The 16,225-nt window shown below is 42.8% G+C and overlaps 1 protein-coding gene across 4 annotated transcripts in view; it reads right to left on the reverse strand.

Moving 5' to 3' along the window:
* Nucleotides 1-13,080, reverse strand: part of LOC102233488 (alpha-actinin-1) — a 61,965-nt gene extending 48,885 nt beyond the window's left edge. For 3 of the 4 annotated variants that reach the window (XM_023353127.1, XM_023353129.1, XM_023353128.1), the window contains exon 1: nt 12,680-12,778. In XM_023353127.1, the coding sequence (XP_023208895.1) occupies nt 12,680-12,778 (99 nt within the window). Of the gene's footprint in view, nt 1-12,679 lie in introns of all 4 variants that reach the window. The other variant, XM_023353130.1, reaches the window with a different exon arrangement.
* Nucleotides 13,081-16,225: the final 3,145 nt, after the last annotated feature.

Genomic DNA, 16,225 nt, shown 5'->3' on the forward strand with positions numbered 1-16,225 from the left:
AGGTAATGTGACTAATTTTATACATTTCGAAGTGACAATTAAAGCTGCTATATATTGACAAATCAAGCATGTTATAAAGGTAACACCTGCAGAGGAAGTGCGTTTGGATACGTAATACGCCAAGGATTCGATGGGGTTGCTAAATTATTGACTCCGGGTCGACACGGCGACACGGAGAGGCCTCCTGAAGCCACTTCCTTTGTGCAGAGCCCTGAAAGCTCCTCTGTCTGAGCCTCTTCTTCCACTCACTGCCCCTCTCCTTCGTCTTTCTCCCCCTTCCTGAGCTCCACCCATCCAGCTCCTGAATGGAAAGGTGTGCCGCCTGCCTGCTTTTACCACGGTATCTGTTTACTTAAAGCCTTTCTTTAGAAATAACGGAGCGCACTGCAGCTGCTCCTGCTACCACACTCACGTGTTCACCAACTCTCCAAGTACTGTACAACCCCTCCTCCCCTCCCCTAGCCTTCAAAGAGAGGCTTCTCGGTGAGCCCATGCATTCTCGAGTGCATGTGGTTTGATTAATAGCATTAGCGGTGGAACAACTCGACTACATCCTTCCCATGTGGTGCAGTAACATTCCTTGGAAACATGCAGACAGATCACCTACAAAGCCCGCCTTTTGGTTTCCACGCTATTGGAAACATGTGACCAGACGTTGTGCAGCGGCTCCAAACATGACCAAACCCCCCCACCCCCACCTTTTTATTTTTTTGGCCCTCTTTAAGCCCCATACCCTCCACAGGAAATGTACCTTGACCCGCCATCTTAAAACGAAGATATAATCGAAAATCCTCCCAGTCTGAGGTCTTTGTAAATATACAACACGCTCTAATCCATTGTGAGAAAGTGTCACAGTCCAAACCACTTCATCCGGCCCTCTGTGAAAACTTCATTAGATGAAATATAGCTGGGCTCCACGTTCACTTCTAAATTTGGAGCCTCGGCCTGAGAACATAAGCATTGCAAGAATTTGCATCAGTGCCCCGGCATTTGGAGCTGCTCGGATAAGAACGCTCATAATTGCTCACATTTGACTCTTCAAACAGCGAGTTTTGTTCTAAAAACTCAGCTGTAGCGCTGAGCAAGTTTTCACCTTCCTGACACACATAAAGGAGACTCTGTTCCAGGGCTGGGGAATTACAGCAACGGCAAATGAAAATGTCGTGACAGAAAAGACAATTAGAAGTTTCCATTTTTGACAGCGTTCTCAATCACTAGAATGTGTAATATTATTAAGAAACAAACAAAAAAAAAAACAGAGGATCCACATCAGGTCAAAAGATATTTTCCTAAAATCCCCTAAGTCTTTAGAGAACATCATCTGAGATTCATTAGGATTTATTTTTACCCCACTGCATTCCTCCGTTCTTCATCCCAACATTAAAATGCAGGACTTTGATGGACCGTCGATAAAGACACCCGACAGCAAACTAAGTTGGAGACGATATTCCCTTCAGCTTGTGAAGTAAGGGAATTCAGTCCTATTCAGAGGTCTTGTGAAATTACTTTTCCCAGCTTTTGAACTCAGAAGCAGAACAAACCCTTCCAGAACAGACAGGGTGGGATTATGTAACAGGGATTAGACACAGGTCAGTATCATTTGCTTTACCACATACCATCCACCGGTTTCAAGTCTTTCCAGAAATACACACAGAATTTGGCTGATGACCAAAGTTGTCCAATTTTCAGCTTGATAGACTCTGAGATTCTCAAATCGGACCTTTTTCAAATCAGTAAAGGCACCTTACTAATAACCATCAGGTCGCCGTGACAATAGGACTTTGGTACGGAGAGAAGGAGGAAGAACAGGGAGGTAAAACAGAGAGACAGAAAACATTAAGACAGGGGTGTCAAACTCAAATACACAGTGGGCCAAAATTTTAAATTGAACAAGGCTGCGGGCCAAGGTTGAACATTTTATAAATAAATATTGCACAAGCAAGGCTTATATAACTTAAAAGTGCAGGCGTGCATAATTGAGTTGCTAAAAATAATAATAAAACATATAAATGGCATATTAAAATTTAAATAAAAATTGAATGCCTCCTTTCTGAGGTAAATGTCAAAATTTGCTTCGTACACAGGCTAATAAATTAGAAAATAAAATAACATAACAACTATGAATAAATCATTAAATAAACTATGAATAAACCATCCAGGCCTTGGAGTAACAAGAAAAGGTGCATAGAAAACTTATTTATTGCTCATTTTGCGAGCAATATGAGCAATAATATTCAGATATCTGGCATCTTTTTTTGGAGGCCAGTTCATCAATGTCGGGGCTCAGGGTTTGAGCCGAGGAAACCTCCATTATCGAACAAAGATGTTCATAAGATAAGATAAGATTTATTGTCATTGTCATCAAAGATGTTCATCAGTCAGACGTCTCCTGTGAGACGTTTTCGTCATCTTCACTGAGGAGAAAAGTTGCTCACATACATACTGTATGTAAACAGATATTCTGTCTCCCACCTGTCCAGAAAAGTTCTATTTTCTGTCTTTCCTTTTCGCCATTTTTTGGTAGGGTAACACAGTGACGGCTGTAGTTTGAGGTCGCAGTGAGGTTTGGGGGAGAGGCCCGGGGATGCGGGGCGCGCCGGGGCTTTCAACCGAAAGAGTGCGCAAGAAGACGGATCACCACCTTCCTAATACATCCATGTCCGCTACCATAAGTGCTACTGACACAGAGGAGGAGGCGTGTCTGCCTCTGTCCTGATTGACGCGCCAAAAAAACAGCAGAGCATTATGGGATTTGTAGTACAAGTGGTGAATGCGGCGTCACAGCGTTGCCACTGTATAATACCGGCGGGCCGGCTCTAATATTAATTTGAAATTGCCTCGTGGGCCAAATATAATTACACTGCGGGCCAAATTTGGCCCGCGGGCCAGAGTTTGACACCTATGCATTAAGACATTTCTGTGATTAGGTCTGGTTTACATGGATCGAGAGAGAGCAACATGTCCAGCAGGCAACAAAATGGCTGAACCGTTACAGCAAAGTTGATCCCTTTTATTCTTGTGAACATTCAACCGCTGTCTGTAATGGAACATACAAGTTTGGAAATGCTGGTAACTTTTTGGAAATATAAGTTCAGGCAAGGAAGCCTGCTGCTAGCAGTGCTAGCAGTGCTAGCAGTGCCAGTTGCTAATTCTAGATGCTAATCAAACTGTTTTTTTCTACAACTGTTCTCCACACTAGACAGTCCGGTAGACTGTGTTCAATTGGGGCCCAAAACTTGCAGCTGGTACGGTTAGCTTTCACACCGCACTGTGTAAAACGATCCAAACCCTTTGAAAAACCTGTTCTCCCCCTCACCTAGAACTACTGAAGGAAATTACACAAATGCCTCTTAAAAAGACATTGAGCGGAAAATGTAAACAAAAAATGGAGTGGCGTCAGACATTTGTAGGATTTCACTTTTGCCCTTGGTAGCAAACCACGATCCATTTGTCCCGCTAGCGCTAGACTCGCTTTTGATTTGATAGCATTTATCAACCAAAGGTTTGTAGACGCCAGAGTTCGCCTTTTTGGTCCACATCAGTTCGGTTGACACGAACCAAACTTTCTAGACAAACAAACTAGTGTTTGATTAAAGCAGTCTAAGCTAGGCTGGTGTGAACGAATCGTTGAACAGAATGGGACGCTCCCGCTGCACAAACTATGAATAGCTAGTGATCGCAGAAAGGATAGAAATATGTTTTTACAACTGTTTATACATCGTTTTAATTTAAATTAGCTCAAACTGCTGTTGCATCTCCACTGAATTTGTCTAGTCAAACAGAGAAACCTTGACCATGTCTACACAGAATCAGCTACAATATCTCCAGTGGGGTAGAAGAGAGCTTTGTGGATCATTTCAAGCTTACGGGTTGTTTGGAGTCAACTGACAGCCATTCTGCATTCTCAGAGAAATATTTATCCTACCCCATACACATAAAACTTCCTGTTATGACTTGAGCAGATGCTCAACAGAGTCAGCGAGAGTGTCAGAATGCATTTCAGTAAACTTGGGAGTCTGGCTGAAGCATTTCTCAGACAGACGATACAAGCACTCGGCTAAAAGAGCAGTCTGAGCTATCATGAACGATGAGAAGGCCAGACAGGTCAAATACTTAACGTTTTCCAGGGAGAGATTAGATCCAATGCAACAGATGCAATGAAAATGTGATAACATTTATCTTTTGATGATGATGATAAAAAAAAAACAAAAAAAACATGAGCTCTCACGGTAAGAAAATATGATGAGCTTCACACACATTACACAGGTTTGAGACTCTTATTTCTAAGTAAGAGAGGAAGTAGTTCTTGATTTGCTGCGCTGTGCTGACAGAGTTCATGAAGATTGGTCATTGAGCATCAAGGGTTCAATTTCCAACATCAAGACCACCGCTGCACAACTGCCCCGTCTCCCTCTGCCAAGTTCCTGATTGGTAAGGGCCACAAGAGCCACAAAAAGGTTGAAAAAGAGAGAACTGAAGACGATGCACCCCATTAAATTATTCGTATGGCAGCTTTTTTGGGTATTGATGATAAAATGGCAAAATACAATTTATTTGGAAGGATGCTAGTGGCTAATTGTTAGCTGCTAACACTACTGAAGTTGGCATCTGCTTTGTAGCTTGGAGAACTAAAGCGCCACGTCACAATCTGAGATTTAGGAAGTGTTTATTTCTTGGTGAAAACCCCCCAAAAGGAAGCAATTACAAAGTCTTTTTGTGTTGGGGCTTCTTTAGAAATAGACAAAACCAAAAAGCGGACTAAATGCACTTTTGTGCGGACCGCCGAAAGAGTGGTAAAAATTTGACCAACACCAGCCGTTCATAAGCTGCAGCAAACATTTTTGAAACAGTTGCCACATCCTGCTCTTGTGGCTCAGAATAACCTAAAATTTCAGAAATGATGTACCTGTATTTTAAGTGTGAGGTTCTCTTTAAGTTTCACACCCAGCATGATCGGTTTTCTATAACAGTGTAGATATTCAACACAAAATGCTTTTTTAAACTTTCACTTGTGGCTGCAGAAATGCAATCATATTTGGATTTTCAATTAAGGCTCCAAGCAAATGACAAAATATTCTATTTTCTACCTCCTTTGTTTTTCTTAGTATTTTTGTTTTTGCTAAAAGTCAATGAGTAACTGCGATAAGATATTATGATTTTCATTATGGACAAATTCAAGCTGACAAAACTTTGACATTAAATACTGTGCATCTTGCGGGGACACTTATAAATTTGAAATACAATTTTGAGGTAGCTTTTGAGCTAAATGTTAAAATCTGCTGTATGACAGTAGCAACCGCATTGACTCTACACATATGAACTTTTAGTCTCTGCTGACATTTGTATGATGCACAGTTGGTTTTCAGGTACAAAACCCAACTCTTTCTAAAAAAAGCAAATTAATGCTGTGTCACTCCTGTAGTTTCCTGCGGCGTCACTGCCATTCCGACGCTTATCTGTTGTTTTAAAAAAAGCGAGGTTTTCAAAAGGCGAACTGGGGGGAGTTTGATGACAGGAAGCACGCTGTGAGGCGGCCGGAGCTGACATTACACATCCTATTATGCAATCTAGCAAACAGATGCCGCTGTGGGAACAAAACATGCAACTCCTTTTGGTTCTTTTACTAGAGCTGAGGCGTCATACGCAGTCACTCATGTGCTGAGTCAGTTTCCTGGACACTGATAGTGTAATTTCAACATTCCTTAACACAAGGGAACTAAAACCCAGCTTTCTTTTTTACCTATAATCTTGTTTGTTTTTTTCATATCTATCTGATTTCTTTAAAATAGCCACCATTAGCTTTCTGAGTTTTTTTTTTAAATTATTATTATTTCTGTTTACTGTTCAAATTCATTCAGCGTTGGATTAAAAATGACTCACTTTCATGGTAATTACTTATAATAATGCAATACAAGTTGTAAATCCTAATACTTTAAAACAGAAAAGAAGCAATTATTCCCACTGCTGTAAAAGAAAAAAAAAAGAGAAAAAATTAATATACTGATTGCAAAAATTACAACATACAGAATATTGCCAGTTTATTTCAGCTGGTTAACTAGTTGGGCAACCTGCTCCGATCCCTAGCCTGCAGTCCGCTGCCTTACAGACATGGCATTAGCAGCTGAAATATTTCAAACATTCAAGTTTACTGTTCATTCTAAAGTTTAACCGGATACAAAATAGCAATAAAAGATTCATAGCACACCAGACCAGACTTTGTAAAAACTGTTTTCCACTCTTGCAGACTTTATTTCCTTGCTGGATATTTTTCTTGATGTAAATTGTAATTGTACTGGCAGCTCCAGACGAGTTTAATAGGGGGGGGGGCATCGGCTTATTTTGGGGGGCCAAATTAAACAATGTAGCAATAATAACATTACTCAATTAAAAGAAAAGGGTACAGTGGAGTAAAATTATTCTTATAAGAACCTTTTTTCCCCCAAAATGTTACTCAATGTAACAAGTACTACCCACTTTTGAACACAGACAACAACATCAGTAGCCTACAGGCTACTAGTTAACAAACTTAAGGAGCTGTATTGATATTAGCTAGTCATCTTTTAGCTGACATTACCTGCATCCAGCAGCATTACTCAACTCAGTCTGTTAGTTTGGGGGAAAAACTGTACAAAGTTCTTTACGTTTTGCTGGTTTGCTGCCATGATTCTAACACACCTGAGTAGCGCTGCACGGCAGCAGCAGATTTGCTTCGCTGCCGAACAGGTGTAAACCCAGCGCGAGAGTCTTAGCACTGATGTCGCGTTTAAAGGCGGCTCGGAAAAACAGGTTACTAAGAAGTTATTAACAACGGATTAAACAGTTTCAACTGCTGAAAAAAGTGACAGAGGAGGGCACAGATATGGGAAGTGCGGAAGCCCCTACTGTATCAAATCGAGATAGGAATAAAAGAAAGTTTGCCACTTTAAGGTAAAAACAAAGAAAAACACCTTCCAGTCCAGGGGGCCATGGCTGACTGAGTGGGCAATGCCCCCCAATGTCCACCCATGCCGCAGGGCCTGTATACTAGGTACAGTCTGGTATGACGACAATGAATAAAAACACTACAGTTTCACTGTATTACAACGTCAACAGTGGGGCATCACTGTGTTACTCTGTACTTCATACAGACTCTTGAAGATCCTGCTACTTCCTCTTGCTTCTTATTAAAACCACTTCCAAACCGGAGGAATAGTATGACGGAAAATGTTAGCAATTTAACAACAGTAACCTTTAAAACTTGGTAGCAGCTCGCTTCGTTTCCCGTAAAAGGACAATATTGATAAAAATAGTAAAATTCCAAAAGAGCTACTTTGAAACATTTTTTCACAAAAATTTAAAATGTAGAACTGTTATTCCTCCAGAGGCAGTCCTGATCGTTCCTGTCTCTGCCTGTGGGGTCAGGATACATTTGACCTTTGGGTATTGACCAACAGCCTGATCATTTTCAGCAAAATCTCCTGCTGTCCTCCTACTTCTTCTTCTTTCTTTTCTGAAAGGATACGGTCTGAACTTGTGAAGTCAGCCGCTCTTATCTCAGACCTGACTCGCAGCCCGAGTTGGGAGACGTCAGAGCGGATTCATTGGGAGTGTTTGGAAAGTCAGGGTAAGGGTGTGGGAGATGGGAAGTAGGAGGCGGGAAGCTCACAGGCAGGGACGGTCCAAGGTACTGCAAACTCATGTCCTTATAAGGAGAAACCCAGGCAAATTAGCAGCAGTGGTTCACACCTGAACTCTTCCTGTCAGCTGGGAAAAGGCTGAAAAAAGAAAAAAAGATTGAACCCTGCAGCGGTAAGATGATGATGATGATGATACATACTGTCATAAAAGGTGTTAGCCTGCTTAGAGATTGCTTCTGTTCTTACTTTCTTGAGAAAACGCTGCAGATCAAACTAATTTCAACAGGCAACAAAACGTGAGTAAATCCAAAAACGCAGTTTTGAACTTATTTTATTCAAAAATATGTCAAACCTCCTTGTTAAATTGTGATTAAGTTGCAATGAAGCACATTTTTTTACACCAGCAACACCCAGAACTGATTACTGCCAGACATGCAGAAACAACAGAACCTCACTGACAACATGAAGTAGGCCATAAGAGCTCAGAAAGCAACAGGGTGCCACGAGCTACAAAAATGTATTGACTTCTATACAGAAAAAAGGTTCTAAGAGGCATTAGGACACATTGAGAGCAATTATTCATGAAAGAAAAAAACCACAGAGCTGAACCTTCACAGGAAAGGCTGGCCTGCCAAGGTTATCTAAGATTGCATCGACGATTCGTCTATATCACATGTGTCAAACTCCAGTCCTCAAGGGCCACTGTCCTGCAGTTTTTAGATGTGCCACAGGTACAAAACACTGGAATGAAATGGCTTAATGACCTCCTCCCTGTGTAGATCAGTTCTCCAGAGCCTTAATGACCTAATTATTCCATTCCGTTGTGGTGCAGCAGAGGCACATCTAAAAGTTGCAGGACTGCGGCCCTTGAGGACTGGAGTTTGACACTCCTGGTCTAGAAGGTCAGGAAAGAACCAGTGACAACCAAACCACTGCAGCCCTCGGTTAAACTCAGTGTTAACGATGCAACAGAAAGGCAGAAACAGCATCCATGGGAAGCTTCAACGTGAAAACCACTGGTGACCAAAAACAACAAAGGGCCTCCATCTTTGAGGAAACATTGTGATGACACACAACTGGAACTTTGTGGAAAGAGAAGGACAGCATTTCAGGAAAAGAAGATCACACCAACAGTCAAACTTGGTGGTGGTGGTTTGATAGCCTGGCAGCTTTGTTGCTTCAGGACCTGGACGTCCAGCCGTAGCCAACAGAACCAGTAATAATTCTGTCAAATAAGAGACTCTCTACCCATCAGTTTGTGAAATTAAGCTCTAGTCCACTTAGGTGACGCAGCAGGTCAACGATCCAAAGTCTGCGACATGACCAAAAACAGGCCATGCAGAGCTGGCATACACAACTCATTATTTCTTATCACATAGGGCTAGGTGGGTTTGAATTTATTTTCTCCTTGATTAATCAGTCAGTGGGCAAATGCTTTTTCACAAAACAGTAAATCATTTAGACTAAATATCAATGACGCTAATACGCAGTTTAGCAAAACATGTAAAGGTTGTGGCTTTAAAGTCAGAGTGTAGGTGGGGTCTGCAAAGACATTAAGATCGGGAGATAAGAGGATGCCAGCGCCTTTATTCCTGCACGGCAGGTTGGGACTTGAATGGAACACAAAATATTTAAGCACACTCCGACATGCTGGGGTTTTGTGCAAGAAAATTGCAGAAGCGGGGCCTGGCTAAACATCCACACCTCTCCGACATTCACTTCCCCTATTTCAGCAAAGTCTCTAACCGCATTAAGCGCGGTCAGGGCTGCTCTGGTTGTAAACTGTCCGCTGTCTCCTCATCGCCTCAAAAGGCTTTCTTCAGGCGAAGCAGAACTGAGCTAACTTCAGTTACGTTTGATTACAGATTGTCCCGGCTGTACTTCACTTATCTGTTCTTGGGCTTTGTTAGAATAGAGGGAAAAAAATACCTTCAAGGGCAGAAAACAGGAGCTGAAGGATGCAGGTTGGTTCAGAATTAGAATATTTAGCTAAAAAGAGATTGGGGAGGGAAAGATTCAGCAGACATGAAAGATTTTCAGGTTATCTGTTGCAAGGCTTACTGCCAAAGCCTGGAAGGAATTTAAGTGGTTTGTGTTTCAGCGTGCATCCCTCTCAGCCTGTAATTGTGCGTATGGTCGAATCTCAACATAACCGCTTTATCGTCGCGGAGCGGATGACTGAAACATTCCTGCTTTCTGATGGATGATTAGATCAGTGAGGGTCATGCAGGCACAGAAATATGCAGGTCAGCACAGGAGAAGGTATTTCTCCACGGCACTTAACCAATCTCTACAACCAACGTACGCACAACACCATCTCCGAAAGTATGGCATTTGAGCCTTAGAGATGCGCGATAGGTGAACCAGTTGCAACTCTTGTCAGCTAGGGACAAGAAACCGAGGCTACAATTCACCCAGGCTCACCAGAACTTCACACTAACAGACTGGAAAAACAACGTCTGGTCCGAAGAGTCAATTGTAGCTTTGAAATCCAGATTATGGGGTCAGAATCTGGTACGAATATAAAAGCAGGAGCAAAAGATCGCTATCAGGAGTCCCTGACAAACAATTTGCTCCCGATACCTTGAACAGGAGCATCAAAATATGCTACAAGCTAACTTATCAATGAGTAACATCAAACCAATAGACATGCTGTGTTAGTCTAATGAAGCTGTGTTTGCAAAGTCAGAGATGTCTTTAAAAACAAAATAATAAAGCTACGAGAATTTCAGGTGACATGTTGGGTGAACCTTCCAGAAGCTTTCTTAACCGAGTCAACATCGTAGAATATCAGAAACGTCCACTGGGGTGAAGCATCTGTCAATATTTAGGAGTAAGTGAGAAAATAAGTGTCTTACTGCTGAAATGTAGTGTAAGGATACAGTTTCCAATCTTATGGTTGGTTTTTGTAAACAATCTTAAATAGGCATCAAAAGATAGGCCTTCATTAATCGTGGACAATAACAAATCCCTACATGAAAGCCTTGAAAAGCCATGAAAGTTTGTTGACTTTATTTTTTTAAATCAAAGGTTCTACAGCCAGTTGGACTTTCACTGAGGCGGGATCAACCCAATGTGGCTTCATACTAGTGCCCAACATTTGGGCACTAGTACACCTTGTGCTCATCACAAAAAGGAATGTTTTTCTGTCACCCAATCAATGGAGTGTGTTGTGTGATGTCATTAGTCCCATCCCGACTGTACCGCTGTGCATCTACAACTCCAGGAAACCCAGGAATGGTGAAGTACAGGTCAGCAGTACAGGCCACGTTTACAATAAAAACAGACAACGCATCACAGTGAAGCCATCCACTGGCACAACAGTATGTATCTGGTCATGTATGCTAGCCAAGTAAAAAAACAGCCCTTGGTTCTACACTTTGCTTCGTACAGATGGTCCGGACCGTCTGTACCAGCCTCCGGGCTTTTGATTCCCGAAGGTGTGGACTCTGTTTAAGTTTTAACTTTCACCCCATCAGTAACGTTTGGCCGTGTCGTATGTAATGCGCCAGTTCGACACTACGACGCTTAGCAGAAATTGCCTACACCACAAACAGCATCCTCCTCTGCCGCGAAGAGAGATGTGCCAAGCCGAACAAGGTGGCTGTTAATGTTACGGCCTCGTTCACTTCATACAACGGACAGACTACAGTTCCAAAACAGCGGCGATAATCAACGTCATCATTCACAACTTCTTCTGTTCGCTGATTGGCCCGGTTGAAATTCTAATGGAGAAATCCAGCTCAATGGAAGAAACCCCAGCTGAGAACTGGAGAGAGATGAGAATATAGTGGAATTGCATGGGAAAGGAATGGCCAGGCTACATGTATGCGGTCATGTATGCACAACTGATGCATGATGATGTGATGCTATCTGAGGAATGTCCAACATTCAAGCATGGAATCCCCCCCCCCCCTCCAAAAAAACAGAAAAGAAAAAGGGGGTGCTTTTACATAAGATTCAGCTCAGGGTCGCATGTCATGTAGGACCGTCTCTGTATTTCAGGTGATCCTAGTCCAGCTCCATTGCTTCAATGAAAGAGACGGTGTCCACCTGATGCACCACCTTTATCCCTCTCACTTCCCACTGCATTTGCTCTCAGGACCGGTAGCAGCCTGCCGATGACATAATCCAGGAAACTGGGAGCCGTGAGCTACCACTGAGCAAAAAGAAGAGAAAGAAAAAAAAGGAAAAAGAAAGTTGGGAAAAAGTTTTTCCAAGTGCAGCGAGAGGGGCCGATTATTACCATTTTTGGGCACGCTCGCTCCCATGCAAGCCCAGCCCAAACCGCGACGCTTACTCAGATTCCACAGCGTTTTTCCTTCTGCCCCCCTTTTTTTTCTCAAAGAGGAGGAAAAGTATGTAACACCCCCTTCTCGAAACAGACCATTCATATCATACCCCTGTGTTAAGAGTGGAGGGGGTGGGCGAGGGGGAGGGAGAAGCAGCTGTGAGGCGCGTGGGGGAAAGAGTTGGGACAATATATGGACGTCAAAAGCACAACAGAGAGCGGAGCACTTTTAGAAAACAAAATTACTTCTAAGCGACTCGAGTTGAATTTGAAATGAGGTTTTCCACAAAGGCGCGCGCACGGTACATGGTTGTTAATCTCGGCCTAGTCCAAGTCGCATCATGAACCAGATGACAGGAGGTGGCCAGTCCAACGCGTGGCTGACATCTGTTGCGCCCCCCCCACCGCAGCCCGGCTCACCTCCCCTCCGCTCCCTGCAAACCCATGCGGGCCGGTGGGCCTCCCTGCTGCAGGATGCTGCTTCCGGGACACATTTTAATTTTCCAGGAAGAGGGAGAAAAGTTTGGGAGCAGAAGCCCAGTTGATAAGGTCTCGCAGGTGTCTTTAAAAAAAAAAATTAAGGAGGCCCATAATCAAACTGTTGCCCACTTTGAGTCACCCTGAAGAGGAAATGTGCCCGCACTGCTGCGTGGCAACAACATTACCGCGTCTTATTGTGACTAGAAGCGGAGCAGACGGCAACATAAAACCCCCCCGCTTCCGCAGCGGAGGCACCGGGAAGTCTGTCAGTCTGTCGGTCGGTCGGGCTCACCTTTCTCTGCTGTTTCTCCCAGGCTGGGTCCAGGAGCAGATCCCGGTCCCAGTCATCTTCCTGGTGCATGTAGTCGTTCTCTCCGTCATAGTGTTCCATACTATCTGAACGCTGGCTGGATGCGGTCGCTCTCTGCTTGCGTCCCAGCGGGGCGAGGTGATGTTTTCGCTGCGGCTGTACGGGCTGCTCTCCTCGGTGTGTGTGGATGAAATTAACTGTCCAACCCCCGGCTTCCCGCTCGCTCTCTCTCTCTCTCTCTCTCTCTCTCTCTCTTTTCTTTCTTTCTCTCTCTCCTTTTGTCTCCCACCCCTCCAACTCTGCCTCTGTCTCTATCTGCTCTCCGTATTCCCCTCCTAGCAGGAGCAGCCCGCTGGAAGCTGTAGGCAGGTCTTGTATCGAAGGAGCGACAGACGCAAAAACTTTGCCTCAGCCAAATCGGAATCAATAACTGGCTGCTGTAATCTGATTGGACGACGCTCGGGACGGAACCCGCCCTCCGGTCTTCCATTGGATGCCGTGGCTGTCAGCGGCCAGGCTTTAAGTCCAAGGTTGCATGCACAGGTTGAGCCAAACGTAAGACTTTATTGAGCTTTGAGAAAACTAACGGTGCCGATTTTTATACGAACATTGACGAAAAGTCTCGCCGTTGACCTTCTGCAGCAGCTAACGCGGCGGACAGAAATGTTTGTAACACCGGACAGTGGCGGTACTTGAGTTAATGGGGTCCCGAGTGAGCCCTCCCCACCTTTCCTTCTGTTTCCTGTTTTTCACAAGATTCCTACATAGTGTGGACGAGCGTGGGATTAAATCTCCCCCCTATTTTTCAGGTCTGAAAATGAAAAGAAAGGAGATCATGGGAACAAGTTTGTATTTTTCCTTCTACTGTTTGTTTCCTCTCCTCTTTACATTTCTCCATCCTTTCTTCTTTTCTTACACGTCCTTCCATATCCACTTTCTTTGTTTTCTTCCTTGCCTTTATCTTTCCCTCACTTCCCGTGTCTCCTTCCTTGGGTCTTTTCGTTTTTGCAACCTTCCTTTTCTTTGAGTCTTTTCTTTTGTTAATTTCCTTGTCAGTTGCTTGTTATTATGCACAATATGATAAAAGCAAAAAACATTTACTTCCTTGGGCAGCATCGTCTATGTCAGGCATGACAATCTGCTGCAGGCTGCAGACTCTCCGTCCACCATGCTGCTTATCTTATTGGCATGCAAAGTCTGAATTCGCAACAGCTGGAAACATGAAAGGACGAGAACAGCATTCTATGCATCACTGTGTGATATTATTTTTTGCACAAACTGATATTGCAACGATCCGGACGTGGGTCATCGTGGTGCCAAAAACCCCATCAAAATGGAGTTGTTTGCGTTTTCATTTAAACAAACAAAACTCAAACTGTTTTACAGAATCTGTGTTCAGTGGAGATCTGGTACAGCAACAATCTTTGCACATCTAGAGACTAAAAATATTTGTGAATTGTCAATGTTGTGGCCTTTAAACATCTAAACCGACTCTTAAATAAAAATGCATTGTTTTCAATCCAGAAGATTGACTGATTAAATGCCACCTTTTTCAGATTTTTGTCTGTAAAACAAGTATTTTCTTTCAATTATGCAAAGATCCACAATTTTGTGTTGGTTCAAAAGATACGATTCTCCCAGAACGCGTCCGTTTCTGGTTGCACCACAACAAAATGCGAAAGAGCTCAACACTTATTGGAGGGACTGTATGTCTCCACCGGTGGCAGCTGCTTTGTCAGATGATTGCCAATTGAAATGTTTGCAATTTTGTTCTTCACATGAAAAAAAATAAATAAATAATTTTAGTCTGTAGTTTTTAAAATAGATATGTGACTTTGAAGAAAAATAAACCAAGATTCCTGGTCAATCTCAACTTCCATCCACATTTCTTAAATGCGTCCAGCAGGTGGAAATTTCACAACAACGGCGTAAACGTGAAAGCCTTACGGCCAAACCGAAAAATACCATTTATACTGATGTTCTTTTTGCTTGATAAATTTTACAAACGTCACCTAAGAAATCTAAAATGGACATGGATTTTAATGAATAGCCTCAAAAAAAACCTGAAAAATGCCAAACCAAAGAGAAGCTCAAAAAGCCACTGTGGGACTGTTTCATTCTTATCTTCTTCTACTGTAGAGGTGGAAGGAAGTTTTTTTTTTTTTTTTTACAGATGTGAACTCAAGAGGTTTTGCTCGCACAACCCACCAATGAGCAACGCCGCTATATGGAAGCAGAAAGGTGTGTCAAACATCAGCAATTGTAAGCATGTGGAGAGATGGCCAAGTCCGTCTGCCTTGTAAGGTAAGCTGACTCTTCCTCTTAATGTCTCCCTTTCTCTCTCTTACACACACACACACACACACCATTTTCCTGACACATACTACGTTGTGGGGACACACTGGTCCCCACAAGGGGAAACCCTGTTTATGGGTCAGGGGTCAGATTTAGGACTAAGGTGTGAATTGAGTTTTGGTTAGAGTTAGGTATGTAATGGTTAGGGTTAGGGTAAGGTTTAGGCTGTAGAAATGAATGGAAGTCAATGGAAAGTCCCCGCAAAGATAGCTGCGCAAACGTGTGTGTCCCCACAATGTATTAGAAAGAAACGCACACGCACACACACACGAAGCAGAATAGTAGGATAGCCCTAACGGGAGAAAGTGGAGCTCTTCCATATATGGACAAACTTCCAGTGGTGAGTGTTTGGGAAAGTGATGTCACGGGGAAGGGGAGCAGACTGCCAGCTCACTGCCTGCCTGGTTCCGACCCGAGATGAAAGAAACAGCAGCAGAGAAAACACCGCAGCTCTCTGCAGATTGAAGGGAATAAAAGTAGCGGAGCGCCGCTTGCCACTGTGATAATTATACACACTTCCATTAGCTAATTAGCCCTCAGCCATTTGCAAAACAAAGACATTCATTAATGTTACATTCAGGAGCACTCAGGAAACTGTCTGGCGATGTAGAATATTCATACTGACAAATTAATAACACCCTTTGCGTTAATATTTAAGTTAATAACGCAAAGTTGCGTTACTAACTTCGCTTATAAAAGATGCTGTTTAATGAGAATAAAGTGTTCAGCCACACTAATGGAGCGTTAGCGGAGGATGCTAAATGGGGTTTTCTCATTTGTTGAGAACAATTGGTGGTGTTCTGGTGTTTTATCTCCCAAATTACGATGACATTTTAGGACCATCAAAGATATAAAATCACAATAATTACACAATTAAAACAGGGAGTAAATTTCCACCAAAAAACAAAGAAATGTCTCGATATTTCTTTGAGATTAATCTCAGAAATATTCCAGAATTGTTTTTGAAGTTTATCAGTTTCAAAAGACATCTTGTTTGACTTTTCAAAACTCAGAAATTTTTTGACTTGGGAGTTCAGAAATTTTCTCCCTTCCCCCGCCCCCAGAAAAATTCAGAAAATCTAAAAATTTCCGAGATTTATTGGCAGAAATTTACTCCTCGTTTTTTTTTTCTATCAAAAATGGCCCTCATATGGTGAAACCGACATTTCCTCT

This window comes from Xiphophorus maculatus, chromosome 19 (genome assembly GCF_002775205.1).
Source record: "Xiphophorus maculatus strain JP 163 A chromosome 19, X_maculatus-5.0-male, whole genome shotgun sequence".
Taxonomy (NCBI): domain Eukaryota; kingdom Metazoa; phylum Chordata; class Actinopteri; order Cyprinodontiformes; family Poeciliidae; genus Xiphophorus; species Xiphophorus maculatus.